Source organism: Chlorocebus sabaeus, chromosome 12 (genome assembly GCF_047675955.1).
Source record: "Chlorocebus sabaeus isolate Y175 chromosome 12, mChlSab1.0.hap1, whole genome shotgun sequence".
Classification (NCBI taxonomy): Eukaryota; Metazoa; Chordata; class Mammalia; order Primates; family Cercopithecidae; genus Chlorocebus; species Chlorocebus sabaeus.
Genome location: NC_132915.1, coordinates 43,654,475 through 43,670,195, shown reverse-complemented (window position 1 = coordinate 43,670,195; position 15,721 = coordinate 43,654,475). Strand labels below are relative to the sequence as shown.

At 36.5% G+C, this 15,721-nt stretch overlaps 1 protein-coding gene across 11 annotated transcripts in view; it reads left to right on the top strand.

Annotated features, from left to right (window-relative positions):
- NFIB (nuclear factor I B) overlaps positions 1–15,721 on the top strand; it is a 232,447-nt gene that overhangs the window by 5,400 nt on the left and 211,326 nt on the right. For 8 of the 11 annotated variants that reach the window (XM_073021603.1, XM_073021605.1, XM_073021599.1 and 5 more), the window contains exon 2: positions 1,249–1,780. In XM_073021603.1, the coding sequence (XP_072877704.1) occupies positions 1,249–1,780 (532 nt within the window). Of the gene's footprint in view, positions 1–1,248; positions 1,781–7,659; positions 8,568–15,721 lie in introns of those variants that run through there. The other 3 variants (XM_073021606.1, XM_073021607.1, XM_073021609.1) reach the window with 3 other exon arrangements.

The window sequence follows — 15,721 nt, the reverse complement described above, 5'->3', positions numbered from 1 at the left end:
TAAACTACTTAATTCAAAATATTGGTACTCAATAGTATATGTACCTGCGAATTCACATGCACGTGCATATATGCACCCACAGTTCTAGCTGATAATTCATCTACATGGCAAATGAATTGTATAGATTCCACAAAAGCAGTAACTGACCAGCAGTGCACTCCTGGTGTCACCCCACCACAGCATGCAGAGACACAAAGAATGTAAAGTTGGTGCCAAGTTGCCATTTTTCATTGTTCACCTCAGATTGATTTTTAAGAGGTTTAGAATAATTGCTATACTCATGTGATCGGTGAACAAATTAACGGACTCTGTGGGGCTGCATATTCTATAGGGAAGCTGCTGGAAGAACATTCATGTAATTTTTGTTTTCAAGTTTGAAAACTTCTATTTAAAAATGCAAGAGTGTATGTGAGAAAGCACAAGAGTGCAAGTGTGTGTGTGTTGGGAGCTGGCGTTGGTAGTGTGGGGAGAGAATGCACTGCTCAAAGTATGGAAACCTTCTGTTCAGGACACAGATACAACGAGCTATGTCCTTTGCCCACTTTCCCTCACTGTATACTGGTTTCTCTAGTTACCACTCTTGGAATGGTGCTGTTTCAGTGTTGGAATGTTGGACGTTTGATAAGAAAATGGATCAAGTTTAATGGCGCATGCTCTTTGTGCCACCAGCAGCCTCTTGCTGAGAGCATGCTCCAAAAGCGGGAACTGTGTGGCATTACACTGAGCATCTATATGCTTTGTGTTTCTGTGCCACAGAGAAGAGAAATGAACTGTGGCATCGCTCCTGCCTTCTGAACAGCTCTGCTCCGATTAAAAAAAAAAAATCTCACTGTGTTCTTTGTAAAATGGTACTGCATAGTGTTAGTTGGTCAATCAAATATTGAAATATTATATTAGGTGCCAAGCACCTAAGTTAGTTGCATATATTTTAAAGAATGTAGAATGCATGGCATTGGGTTGGAAACAAGGGGGATGGGGCCAGAGTGTAATACAAAATATAAACCTTATTTTCTTTATAGGAGGGAGAATTGACCTGTGAATTTTGGTGGAAAGGGGACAGCTGGGCATACTTTACTTTCTTCTTGTCCTGCTATTTTGATAATTTTTAAATAAGAAAAGAATGTTATTTTCATGTATAACTTTTGGTACTGAATTGGAAACGGATTGTGGTCTTATTTTCTTATTTTTTGAGCTTTTAAAATTAAACTGACTATGCACATCTTTTCCTCACCCCTCTGTCTTTCGCAGGATGAATTTCACCCATTCATCGAGGCACTTCTTCCACATGTCCGTGCAATTGCCTATACTTGGTTCAACCTGCAGGCTCGAAAACGCAAGTACTTTAAAAAGCATGAGAAGCGAATGTCAAAGGATGAAGAAAGAGCAGTCAAAGATGAGCTTCTCAGTGAAAAGCCTGAAATCAAACAGAAGTGGGCATCCAGGCTCCTGGCCAAACTGCGCAAAGATATTCGCCAGGAGTATCGAGAGGACTTTGTGCTCACCGTGACTGGCAAGAAGCACCCGTGCTGTGTCTTATCCAATCCCGACCAGAAGGGTAAGATTAGGAGAATCGACTGCTTGCGACAGGCAGACAAAGTCTGGCGTCTGGATCTAGTCATGGTGATCCTGTTCAAAGGCATCCCCTTGGAAAGTACCGATGGAGAGCGGCTCATGAAATCCCCACATTGCACAAACCCAGCACTTTGTGTCCAGCCACATCATATCACAGTATCAGTTAAGGAGCTTGATTTGTTTTTGGCATACTACGTGCAGGAGCAAGGTAGGAGCAGATTGTTCTTTTTTCTAGCACGGCAAACACTGCACACAGACCTCTGTAGACAGAGTATCTGGCTTGAGTTAGATGGTTCTCAAGGCCCCTAGATATCCTCCACCCTCTCTGGGTACAGTAGGGTATCCGCTTTCACTCACATGTCCACTGCTATGTGCGAGCCATGTAAATAGACACGGGGCTTTTATACCTGGATAGGCTTGGATACTTAAGAAAGACCACAAAGAGGTGTGTTTTCAAGTATCTAATAATACTATTTTTCAAAGACATAGGGTAGTCTAACAAATGTAGTTAATTACCCTATACTTTCTGTGGTAGGCTACATTTTTGCATCTAGTCTAGTAATCTTTTCCTGATTTGAAAATGTAACTTTATTTATGAATAGTCAAACCATTCTAAGTAACTTTTGTATTAATCTTTTTAATTAATGAGATAGAGGAACTTTGTTTATGAATTTAGTGGTATTGCACTGAAAATAGAACTAATGTTTACTATTACAAAATGCTTAAGATAGATAGTATCAAAAATATATCTTACATAGACCTAGATTTACTTAATTTTAATATTTCTGTCATCGCTTTTGATTGTGCAGTATTCACTGTCGATTAAATAGAATTGAGTTATTATTTAAATTATTTATAATATGTTCCCAGAGTTACTTGGGAACACTTAATAATGTTAGTTTACTTGTATGTAAATTCATAAAACTTACCGAGGAGGAAAGTCACAGCGCTACTTACAGAACAAAAATAGAAAGTGGACTGGTTACACTGGTTTAAAATAAATTTCAAAAAGAATACAGAAACTGCATACCATACCTATTATTTAAAATACCTGATAAGGAGAGTGGTATAAATGTTGCCTAAATAATTAAAAAAGATGATGTTATTACTGAATACTTCAGTTAATGAAATGTTTATTTTTATTTTTCTTAATATATTTTCCTTAAGTAGGTAAGAATTTCTTTTCTTCAAATAAATGCATCAAGATATAGATGTCCTTGCATTAGCAACAATCCATAGTAAAACAATCATTTTACAAAGCCGCATACCAAAAGTAGACTGAAGTTTGAGCTGTCACAGATGGTGGGTCATTTCCAAACTTGCCTGATGGGAAGAGAAATGGCCTGCAGATAGCCAGGTGACAGACTGTTATCTGATGTTCATTATATAAATGTGAGACTTAACACATTGCTATGAGCTTTATTATTCAAAAAAAATCAAAATTACTTTTTTGACTCTGAATTCTAGGTACTCACTATGTGCTTTTTGGCTTGATTTTCTTGTAGCTTTGGAGATATGCTTAAGTGTCATTTTAGAATTTTTAGTCTGATTTTAAATAATGGTGTTGGACATTGCACATTTAGAAATATTACCTGTTCCTGAAAAAATGAAACATTGTGTTTAATATTTCCATGCATTTAAGAATTACAGTCCAAATAATGAAGGTTTGGGGAAAATAATATTTTTGTCTCATGTGTCCTAAAATAAAACTCAGTAACACATGACAATTATTTGATTGACAGATGTCCAGGAGGTGACACTTTAAGGTGGGCTGTATATATGTGTTGGATTGACTATAAATGTGTTGTAACTGTGTTGTGAAAGTCAAGGATGGAAGTAAAATTTCAAAAAGTGGGTCATGTAACTTTTTAGTGCAGGGAGGGAAGATTTGCAACGACTTTACTACTGCTCACATTTTAAGTTGCTTGAAGGCTAGGTTTTGAGGTGTGCCTGCCTGCATGCACATTTACTCCTGGGGCAGGCAGCCAGATCTCTTAATTTTGATGAACTGACAATAAAGATTTGTAAAGATAGATTGAAAAAAAAAAACGCATAAATACCTTCCATGTTGCACCACTGGTCATGATAATCAAAAAGTTTTAAGCAACTCATAGAGACCATGTTTTTAGATAAAACATTTATTTTGTTGTTGTTAGTTCAACTATCTCTATTGTAAGAACTTTTCATTATTTTATCTTGCGCATCTAACTTGTATCCTCTGCTACCTGCCAGTGCATCATCTTCTCTTAGCATCTTTTGGTTCTTCCTTTGAAAAACTCACGTCAGGATGCTTTTGTGTTTTCCCCTTTTCAAAATTTATATATTTTTCCTTGTTAAGTGTAGGTTAGTTATGTCATTTTGTAGTGCAATTGATTAAAGAAGGCAGATTTTAAAAGATAATTCTCTAGTCAGTCAGAGGGCTGCATATTGCGAGTGATGACTTTTTATTTCTCTTCTAAGGACATGATAACTCACCTAAGTCTGTTTTATAAATCAGGTAAAGAAGTATAAATGAAAATATGAAAGAAAAATCAGAAAAGAGAAATGTAATGTTTGCAACAGAAAGAGCAACAAAATTACATTTCCCCCTTTCTCTCTCTCCCCACTTCTAAATGACTGGGAGAAAAACATGAGAAAGAACAGAGAGAATGCCAAAGATGGTTGCCACTGGCACCAGGATTGGCATCAGACCCTCTTTGTTTAGCTCAGGATGCCTGTGATTTGTTAGTTGGCATCCGCATTGCAGTGTGGAGTGATGTTACAATATATTGACAATTTCCAGATCTAGAAATGTCAATAGTCCTCTTGGTTATTTATACAAGATCACATACTGCATCTCTTCTGGAAGATGAAATAAAGACCATCATGTACTAAAGTTTCATTGTTGACCAACTTCCTATGCTTTTCTTTTTCCCTCTTTCTCTTTTGGTTCAACCCACACTTTTTTTCCTTCTTCATGCCCAGCAGCCTCATCTTTCTGAAATGTGGGAAGAGTTACTAGAGCTTTGACACAAGCTATAGTGCTACATCTGCATCTGATATGGTTTGGGGAAACATTTATGCTTTTTGAAATCATTTTTGATACATAGTTCATTAGACTTTTGCATTATATGGCCATGAGGCAGTATTTTCTTTAAAGCTTAATCTCTTTGTTATTCGGCTACTATGCATATAGTCTAGTTGACCGCAATTCAGTCCATTTTGCTATTTCCTTATATTAGCAAAGGCTGATGTTCAGTATAGTTGTTTATAAAATTCAATGCCCCCCTGCACTTCACCTAAAATGTACACATCATTTGGGAGTAACTGTGTTTAAATCCATAAAATCATTTGATGTTATTGATTCAGGGGCTGCGCTTCGGCTGTTTCGTTGCTACAAGAACCGCCATTTTGTTTGTGAAGTGCCAGGCGAGGGGGAAAAAAAAGGCAGACACTGTGTTTGATGCCAATAATGGTTGCCAGTGGCACCGAGGTTGGCATCAGACCCTCTTTGTCTAGTTGCTGAATGCCTTTGATTCGTTGGTTGGCATCCGCATTGCAGTGGGCACACTGGAAAGTTTTTGACAATCCCTGAATGAAAGCTGCTTGCTTGTTTGCTGCAGCAAATCTTAGCTAATATAAAACTCTTCCTTTTTTTAGGTTTTGGGTAAAAAAATTGTGACAGATTAAAGAAAAAATAGCTCTAAATGGTATCTATTTTCCCAAAGATATTAAAGATGTCCAATGATTCTTGGGCAGGTGGTACCTATTCCCCATATTGTCTTTGTTATTGCATTCATGAAAGCAAAGCAAAAACAAAACCAAACAAAAACCAGGCAAGCCTTGCACAACACACCTTCCTGGGATATAAGTGTCCTATAGGATGCAGGGTGTGCTATGACAAGTGTGTGGAGGACAAACCTAACGTAATGATATGTAATGCATTCATTATGACTGACTGTTGCTCTCAGTCACATCTCTGCTTATTTGTTATGCAATTTCTAATTCCCTCACTTTACACTCTTGCAAATTTTATAGTAACATTTTGAGAGGACTTCATTTTTCCTCTCTAGTTAGAAATGCGTAACAGAATACATGTTTAAAAAAAGAGAGAGAGAGAGAAAAAACTTTAAAGAGGAGACCTATGCCTTTAGGTCTGATATAAAATCAGTTATTCTGGAATTTCTCAATCCTGCATCACAATGTTATGAAATTTTCAGTGCACAATTTTGTACACTGGGAAAATCAACCAGAAGGCTAGAATAATTTTGGTTAAAGTTTCCTAGATAGTTAGCATTAATATTGTTTTTCAGTTAGCCACCATTATCTCGTTAATTAATAAGAAGGATTAGCAGTTCTACCCAAAGGGCTGCACAGAAGGAAGTCTGGCCTATGGGAGGCCTTGAGTTGCCAGACTGTGTCCTGTCTGAAGGGGAAAAAAGGAAGGGGGTGGTGGTGGTGGGAGTAGGGGGGCGGGAGTGGGATTGGCCTTTCTCTGGGGCAGGAAAGCATTTTGAAGAGAGAGGTCACAACACCCCAAGACATTTAAAGGTCTCGAGAGATAGTAACTGTTGTCATGTATATAACAGATTAGAGTTTACAATGAGTCAGCCTAACTGATTTTTGGACTGTACTTTGCACTCTTATTAAACATGTTTTGGAGTGTTAAAGAGAGCCCAGAAACCTCATTGCTATCCTGAAAAAGTAGTTTCCTTTAGCCTTGTTGAACCCTTAAAATTATGATCTGTTGTTGGATGGCCACTTTTGTTGCTTTATTGTTAAATGTTATAATAATTGAAGTACATTTTGAAGTTGTGAAAAATGTGAGTTGTTTACAGGGGAGGTCGTAATCATCATTATTGTATTTGAAATAGAAGCCTGCCTGGTTGTCACATATCATTAGTGAGGAAGCAAATGCTAAGAATTATTTTCTTCCTACAGTTACTGAATTTCAGAATCCTTTTGGGTAACAATTATTTCTTTATGAAAAGCTTAAGTAGATAATTGTTTGCAAGTTGGCAGTGTATTTTAACATTTTAATAGATTTCACTTCATTTGCAGGTATTTCTCATTATGGGAAAAAATAAGCTTTCATAATTGATTAAAATGAGGCTGCTCTCTAGGATGATTTGGTGTGTCTGCATTGTGAAATGCTCTGGGAGCATAAAAGTTTGTGTGTAGGAGAAATACTTGGTATGCATGTTTGATTTAGGGGAGCACTGTTAATTTTTCCCATCTAGCAACTTGTCCTTGACTGAACTTGTGAACTCTAGTGCACATTTGTTTGCATTCTGGCTCATACACAATTCACAAGATAAAGAAGGGCTCTTATTGGCACGTCTTGCTCCTAGGCTTAATGAGACCTTTGTGGGAACATATATTGTGAGATAAGATACTTAGCAATTTTCTCACTGATAAGAAAACACAGTCTCCCACCAGAAGTTCACCCTCTATGCCATGAAGTCCCTGCTACAAGATAGCTTTAGCAGACAATTTAAGAGTTAAACTCTGAGGCCCCAGTTGCCAGCTGGGGAAGCTTGGCATCTGTGTTCCGATATGGCAAACTAAGCTCTTGCATTGCTGTTAATATGATCTCATTTTTCAAAGGGAAGTATGGGGGGGGGGGGGGGAGAGGGAGGGATGGGACGCTTATTTGTTACATCAATTATGATTTTCAAATATTTAAAAATATATAGTACCCCACTTTCTGGAGGCAGCAAAGGTTGGTAAAATATTCTACCGACAGCATTAGGCATCCTTCCCCCCACTCTGTATATATAGCACTACAAATTTCATAATGAAAAATATTTAGATTATATATTTGGATTTACAAATTTAGTGCACAGTATCTCTTGTGTGGTAAAATAATTCCAAATATCTCCGTATTTGTAAGAACCAAAATAATATGCATTGTTCAAGAATCATGGTAATTGGAGAGGACTGTGCATTGCAGTGACAGGAGTGATGGTCAGGTCTCCTGAAGAATGCCTTCCTGATGGGCACAGTTATAGTGTCTGTGCCTGGGGACTTAGAGCTGGATAGGAGCCATTTAGAGAGGCCACCTATTGCTACAGCTTTAATTCTTTAAAGTTACTGTTTTCTAAAGTGGTACCTAAGAAGCACTTCCAAACATAAAGATTTGTAATCGATTTGGTAGGATTTTTCATTTACTTACTTGCTTTTCCCTAAATTTGGAATTTAGGAAGAAGCTGTCATAAGGAAGTTAAAGTTGTAATCCTCCATTAACCTTTTCCTTTTGAATTTGGCACTTAAAATTTGAACAGTAGTCCAAGATACCCAGTTTAGTAAGTTCTTTCTCCTTATAAGCTTTCATTCAGCCAGATTAAACTGAAAAACTAGACTGGTAAGCTATATAAAACTGTGCTTTCTAACACTAGCAGTCTTGCCATCACTGCTGGCCAGTTAGAATTTCAGCACCTGAAGAGAGAGGGACCCAACGGGAGGTTATGTCAGAATTCACAGGATTTCTTAAAAATTGAGATAAGTTAGTTTTCATTTCTGTTATCATGGTGGCTTACATGATAATGGACTTATAATCAAAGAAATAGTTATTGCTTTGTTTGAAGCTCCAAGTTTGCAAGAGTGCAAAGAGCATATGAAACACTCATTAAAATGGTCAATTATTAAATACCTGAAAATTATGGGCAAAGGCGATCCCTGGCTCTGAAACTAGCTTCTGGGTAAATGTTTCTCTTTGGTTTGTGAAAGAATAGCATTTTCCAGTTTGAAGTTGATGAAAGTAAAACTTGCGACACTTAAGGGGTTTTCCTATGTATGTACTATGGTGGAGCAAATGATTAGCCAACATAATGTTCAAAGCAAGTTTTCCAGCCTTTTCCCCTCCATCCTTGTGCAGGAGGAATAATTTTAGAAATCTCAAGGACTAGTGGTTATGCGATCGGAAACTTCAGTTATTATGGCTGCATGCCCCAGTGCCAAGCATAGCAAGAAGAGACGCTTCCTTCTGATCATGCTCACTTTTCTGTGGCAACGTGGTATGTCGTCTCATTTTAAAGTAAATTCTTAGGACCTTGAACTCTAATTATGTGATGCGGTTAATTTAACTGAATTTAGTTGTTAGAATTTGGCATAGAGAATAAATCATCAAACTGCAGAGAACTTGTGAAAACTAAGTGCGTGCAGTAAGGAGTGAGTCTGTGGGATTAGCTTGTATTAGATTGAACGTTAGAGGATGTGAGACTAATAGGACTTGAATGGTTGGGCTTTTTGGTTGCTATATTATTCGGAAAATTGGAAGAAATGGCTAACCAATGAGGTGGAAAGTCCTTGAGGCTGAATTGAAAGCCACACATTTTTAAAAAATCTTCAAAATGTAATTGTTCAAAAATGGGAAAGCAGATGATTACATGCATAAATATATTGTTTATAATAAAACACTTAGGTACACATATTCTGTTTATGATGATAGCTTAAACAGGACAGCATTGATGAATCACTGACAAATTAAAAAACTCTGAACAAGGACTATATAATTAAAAATATGGGGTGATGGATGAAGTAATTTTACTATCAAAAGTTGCCTGGAGGTTGTGTATTTTCAGAATCCTATTTTAAAGGCAGTTCAGAACATGCAGTAAGTTATTGAGGAAGCATAAACCAGTTGAAAATGGAATTTGTTTAAACAAGTGCGAAATAAAATAAGAATTACCTTTAAGAAAAGAATTATTTCATGCTAAATACATGCAGTTTTAAAATTTTAGTTAGCTTCGACTCCATTCAAAATAGTCTATTTCTCAAAATATTCAGCTTAATAAATAGTATTCATTGAATTTTGAAATACATGTCTCTCGTAAAACTACATAAAAGCATTTAACAAGCATCCATTAATATTTAGTGACACATGTATATTCTCATGCTGAATGAAGATGAACTGTTTTTTTTTAAGAAACCTGATTTTTCATACTGATTTTGAAAAAATACATGGAGAAATATTTTGGTGCTAACAGGGAATGGTAGAGCTTGGGACAAAAGTCTAATCATGAGCACAGATATTAAGAAAAAGTTCTTTGAAGTAGGGTGTATTCTGTAATTCATGTGAGTGGGGGATTACATTTATGCCTATGCTAATAACATGTCAATATGAAGTCTATACCCCTCTATTAGTGAATTCTAAAGTGTAAAAAGTGTTCCTTCGTAGGACAACTTGTATTTTATTATTCTGACATCTGCAGTTTCTGGATGGATTACCTTAAATTTGCTATGCTATGTTAAAAGCCTTGTTTTATGAGGTCGGTCTCAGCTTCTGGCCTTGGTGTCAGGAACCCTGCTACGTGATGCAACTTGCCTTGTTAGGTTTAATTGACCAAAGCTGATGTGTTAAAACAATTCATTTGCGCTGTAACTTATGCCCTGGCTAAGTTGCTACCTGAATCCCTTGACCTTGACTTGTTTGGGTCATGAAATGGCTGCAAGCTGTTTGACCTTTCTATTGTGTAATAATGTCACTGTTTCCTCTTATTCTTTAATGGTAATAGCTGACAAAAAGGCCGAAGCCCTTACTTTACACACCAGTGGATTCAAGGCGTCCCTCTGCAGTAGCTACGTCTTCTGTTTGACATGGTCTGGCTGTAGAAGTGACTTTCTTTTGTTTGCTGACAGTGATGGGGACAAATTTGCAGCCCTCCTTGCTACAAGAGATGGGGCATGGTATTCTGGCATTTGGAGGGATTTAGATCTTTTCTGCTTAGATTTTCAGTTTCTGTGTTTTATGATGGTGTGTATCATAATTTCCTTTTCTGCACTCTTCTGAGGTTGACTTTTCAGCTTTTTATATTTATGGTTTCTTTAATAATTACTTTTCGGCATTTTCAGCTGCTACAATAAAAATATTTTATTGTCATAATATGAGGTAAAATTGGGAAATTTAGTTATGCTTTTAGTTACCAATGTGAAAACAACTGACTTTTGAACTTAACACTATGAATCTTTGACTAGTACTGAAAAAATCTATATACTAAACATTTAGGGTAAAACCAAAATTTTTTTTTTACAAATGAGTAATGTTGTAACTCTATGTATTCCATCTTATGTTACAGTTTTAAGGGAATCCTATCTTTTGTGACTTAAATAGCTAAATTTCATGACATAGTAGAGAACCATTAATAAATATGAAGATTTTATTTCTGTGGGGACTTTTGCCAGCATGTAAAATTAACTATTTATTTTAATGAATATAAAAATTGTTTTTTTTCTACTCTTCGTGAAAACCTCATGTGCAAAAATAGCGAATTTTACCTCCGTTCTTCTCTTCTGAAGCAGTGAAATAATTTTATTTTTAAAATACTGGAAAAGCCTTCTAAAATGTTAAAACACAGATATTTTTATCCTACCAAACTCTTCTTTGCCAAATATGACATTATAGTTCATGATTTTTCCTATATTTGCCAGATTAAATATTTAAAATCCAAGCTGTTACATTTTATTTTTAAATTATTAGAGGAAAAAAGGAAGTTTAAGTTAAAATGTACATTTCCTTACTTGCGTGTTGCGTACTGTTTATACATGTGTGTAGATACACTGACAGATGAGAGACAATGTGCTACAGGCACTAGAACCTTGGAAAAAAAGCAGTAGATTTCTGTATTCCTATCTAAAAAATATCTGAAAATAGCAGGTGAGAGGCTTTCTTTTCTTTCTTTCTGGTTTGTTTGTTTGTTACTGTTGTGTTTTAAACTATTTTTCCCCTAGGAATGTTCACAAGATCAGGGAATTTAAATGCTTTTTCAGAATGAATCATGTTGATAATCCAGAATCATAGGGGTCAGAGGAGGAAGGTTGAATGAAATGCTCTGAATCTGATTTTAGTCCATGGCCTCAGTTTTTCTCTCTTCTCCTGTAAAAACGAGTCTAGAGTAGAAAACATCTCTTATGCCTTTCTGCTGGTTCATCAGCATCCTCAGGGGCAGCACCAATGTGGAGTTGGCTTTAGATGTGGTTAGTGGGCTAAGGGGTCAGATGACAGTGGGACTATGATATGAGAACAGCAACCAGCCCAGAGGATTTAAAAATATCTTTAGTTTTCTCCAGATGTCTACCTCAGTTCCTCCATTGAAATAATTTTAAGGTGATCTCACCTGTTGAGTTAAAGTTCCTAGTCCAACTTATGTGTTATCCAACTTGTGTGTGTGTGTGGGCAGGGAGCCAGGGGTGTGCGCATGCACACATGTGTTGTAGGGAGTTGAGGAGAAGTGAAGTTAGAAGAAAAAGAGAAAGGGGGGTCTTAGATCTTGCAGGAATTACTTAAGAAAGATGGCTTATTCTTAGACTGAAGAGTAAATACTGTGCAAATTAAAGTATTCTGTCATCCTTTGAATTTTGAATTGCTTAAGAAGTTGAGCATATCTCACTTCTGCCTTTTCCGTTTTTGTAGAGCACAGAAAATGTCTTAGTTCAGGCCACTATAACAAAATAGCATAAACCGGGTGACTTACAGACACTAAAACTTATTTCTCCCAGTTCTGGAAGCTGGAAGCCCAGGATCAGAGTGCCAGCACAGTTAAGTTCCAGTGAGGGCTGTCTTCCGGGTGGCAGAGTGCCAACTTTTCCTTGTTTCTGTACATGCAGCAAAAGAGTGAGAGTTCTCTGGGATCTCTTTTATAAGGGCACTAATCACATTTATGAAAGCTCCAATCTCATGACATAATTAACACCCAAAGGCCCCACCTCCTAATACCATCAGATTGGGGTTAGAATTTCAACATAGGAATTTGGGGAAGACCCAAGCATTCATTTTGTAACAAAAATCATTTGCATAGAATTTGACATTTTGGGTTCTAGTCTTGGCTCTGCCATTTATCTGCTTTGTGACCTTGGTTAAATCACTTAAGCTCCGTGCGCTTTGCTTTACTGTTTTGTAAATCGAGGATTAAAATGCCTACTTCACTGTGCTGCTTTAGGATTAAATGAAATAATTCATGTAAGAAAAAGCAATAATGTTAATAATAGTAATTACTACTATATATGAAGGAAAATAGCATAATGTAGACTGCCAGAGAAACTATCCAGTAGTGAAAAAAAAGGAATGACTGGATATGAAGCAGACAGTCATCATTTAGTTCATATTTATCTCAGGTAGCAAGACATACCAAAGAGAAAATCAAAGTCCTGCTCACATCAGTGTGCATAAATAACTATTAGTGAAAACTCTTTGTATAGGCACATGACGTTAGCTAGTTGTGTGTAGTTTTAAAACCAATTTAAATTGGAATGATTGTATGGTTTTAGAAGACTTTTTATCTCAGATTTACCAAAGAATAAATTTATTGATCAATCTAGGTATATTTGAAGGGAAGGAATAAAATAATTTTATTAGTGGCTCTCTGAATAAATAACTCAGTTTTGGTGTGGATAAAGGGTGTCCTATCAAGTACTTGTAATTCACTGGACTCCAATGAAAGTGTAAAACTGTCATATACAAAAAAATTAAATTGCCCACATTTAGGAGAACTACACTTATGTTTTAGATTTGTTTGGGCAGAAGTGATGATGATGTGGCTAGAAGGGATTATGCTTTTTTTTTTTTTTTTTTTTTGAGACCCGATCTCACTGCAAACTCCGCCTGCCAGGTTCACCCCATTCTTCTGCCCCAGCCTGCCGAGTAGCTTGGAACTACAGGCGCCCGCCACCATGCCCGGATAATTTGTTTTGTATTTTTACTGGAGACAGGGTTTCTCTGTGTTAGCCAGGATGGTTTCGATCTCCTGACCTCGTGATCTTCCCGCCTCGGCCTCCCAAAGTGCTGGGCTTACAGGTGTGAGCCACGGTGCCTGGCCAACTGGATTGTTCTTAAAAAAGCATGCTGCTGGTTTTTCGTCTCTTTTTAAAGTCTGAAAGTATCATTTAAAAATGGTCATTTTTTTTTTTTGTCTCAAAAAAAAAACAACCCTCAAACCATTTAATCAGTTTTCTGATTAAACTGATCAAACCATTTAATCAGTTGCATGAATTGTTTTGATTTTTTTACCATTTAATTTTCTCCTTTAAGTCATTCTTTCCCTTTCCTCCTTTTCTATGGTGTTAAGAAAATTAAGTAAGTAAATGAGCTCTGTAGGAAATAAGTTAATATTTATTACTCAAATTGACTTCACTTTTGCTAAGAACAACTGGAAACCAAATGGAAAATGGTTAAAACATTTACTTCTTACGAAACTGTGATTTGGGATCACAGTGTTTCACTTCAGTAGCTCTGGTTGGTTGGGTCCATGCGATCATGGATCCTTGGAGGAACTAGTTTTGGTGTTTGTTTCTCTATGGCCAGTGAATTGTACCCCTCACTTTGCACAGGAGGTTTAGAAAGTGGAGAGATTAGCCCATATCCACAGTCCGTACTGGGAGAATTTAAATCATGTGTCACAATGATGCAGTGTAAAAAGGCATATTTTTATATGGAGCACTTTATAATAAGTGTGTCATATACCTAGGCGTTCTAGCCAGGAGTTAATAGGAAAAGTTATTTCACTGTTTGTCCATTAGTTAAAGGGTAACTAGGGTGTACAGAAAGCAGAATCGGTACATTGATTAGCTTGTTTGGATTCTGGCACGTAATTTTTTAATAATCTGTGGCATTCCTTTTCTTTTTGATAACACGCTGGTGTTTAGTAGCCATTCTGTTCATGGGATACACAAAAATCGAAAACCATATACATGAAACAAAGTGCAGCCACAGTTTTTAAACATATGTAAACTGGGATTGCTGTTGATGGCAGAAGGATTTGGTATTATGTCTTTCTAATGTATTTGAAAACCTTTGCTTACACTTATGATTTAAAGTTGATGTTCACTTAAAATGGGAGCGTATACATGGTTCTTAAATACTAGTTGCCTTTCATAGCCTGTCAGAGATGCTTGCATATTTCTTTATTCCTGATGGTAAAGCATCAACATTTTAGGATATGACTTAAAGTTATCATGTAACAATTTCTGTTCTATTTACAGTCTCCAAATAAGGGAAAAGCTGCTTATAGTAATATGAGGATCACTGGTCTTACAATAATTAAATAGACTTGTTATACTACATTAATCCGTTTTGGAACATTTGGAATGACTTCTTAGTACTAACAAACACAGCATTAGGACCTACAATTAATCTGCTTTTTGTATCCAACATTCGCATAATATAAAACATGTGCACGGAGAAACATATTTTGGGTTTAAGATGAGTTCATGGGAGGACAAAATGAAATTATATTGGACTGTTGAGCAATGTGAATATAATGCCAAGTACTGATAAAATATGGAATTCATTTAGAATCAACATAGGTAGACAAATTGTTTTTAGTAAGGTTTTGTTTTTTGGTGAATACCGTATTTGGGCTGTCAGACTTACTTTTCCCCTGAGATCCATATTTTGTACGTGACACACCAGATATATGCAGTATGAAAGAGAAACAGTTTTTCAATCTAATATCCAGGAGTTTGTGTTAACTTGTTGTGAACTTGTGGCTCTTGGTATCTGTCATTGATAAGGCTATCTATTGATCCTAGAGAAAGGAAGTAGACTCCGTTTTAAAGTCTAGTCCAGTCTTGTTCTTTAGTTCATAGAAATGGTCTAAGTTAATGATAGACTCTGCACTTATTGTTCAGAAAGCATCATTACAGATTTGTTGAAGGCACTTCTGAATAAGGATTGTGTTTGCATCTCCTGTTGTGGAAGGCCCATGAGGCATAATTTCTTCCTCACTGTGGGTTTCTTTATTGTTGTTGAGTTTTTCATACTTAGGGATGTGAATTCAACCTTGGGTGTTCCAGTTACAGAGAAAATATTTCATGAAGGATGAAGTGTTAGTTCAATTCTAGGACAGATTGCATGCGTATATACAGAGTACCATGGAAATGCTGGGATTATTGAGTGGTTTGCAGTCATTTTCGAACATGTGCCTGGGACTAGCTAACACATTGTCAGGGAAAAACATGATGTAGCAACAATATTAGATCATGCAAATGAGACTACTGAATAGTAATAGTTATGGGCAATATTTTGGAAAACACTGATTAGTGACAGTTTTATTACAGCAAATGTATGTATCAAGTCCCCAGATTTCATTGTAATGCACTGAAAACAGATGTCAAAGTGTCCCAAACAGAATTTCATGGTTAATCTACATATTGCATGGAAAGTACAAACAAACCA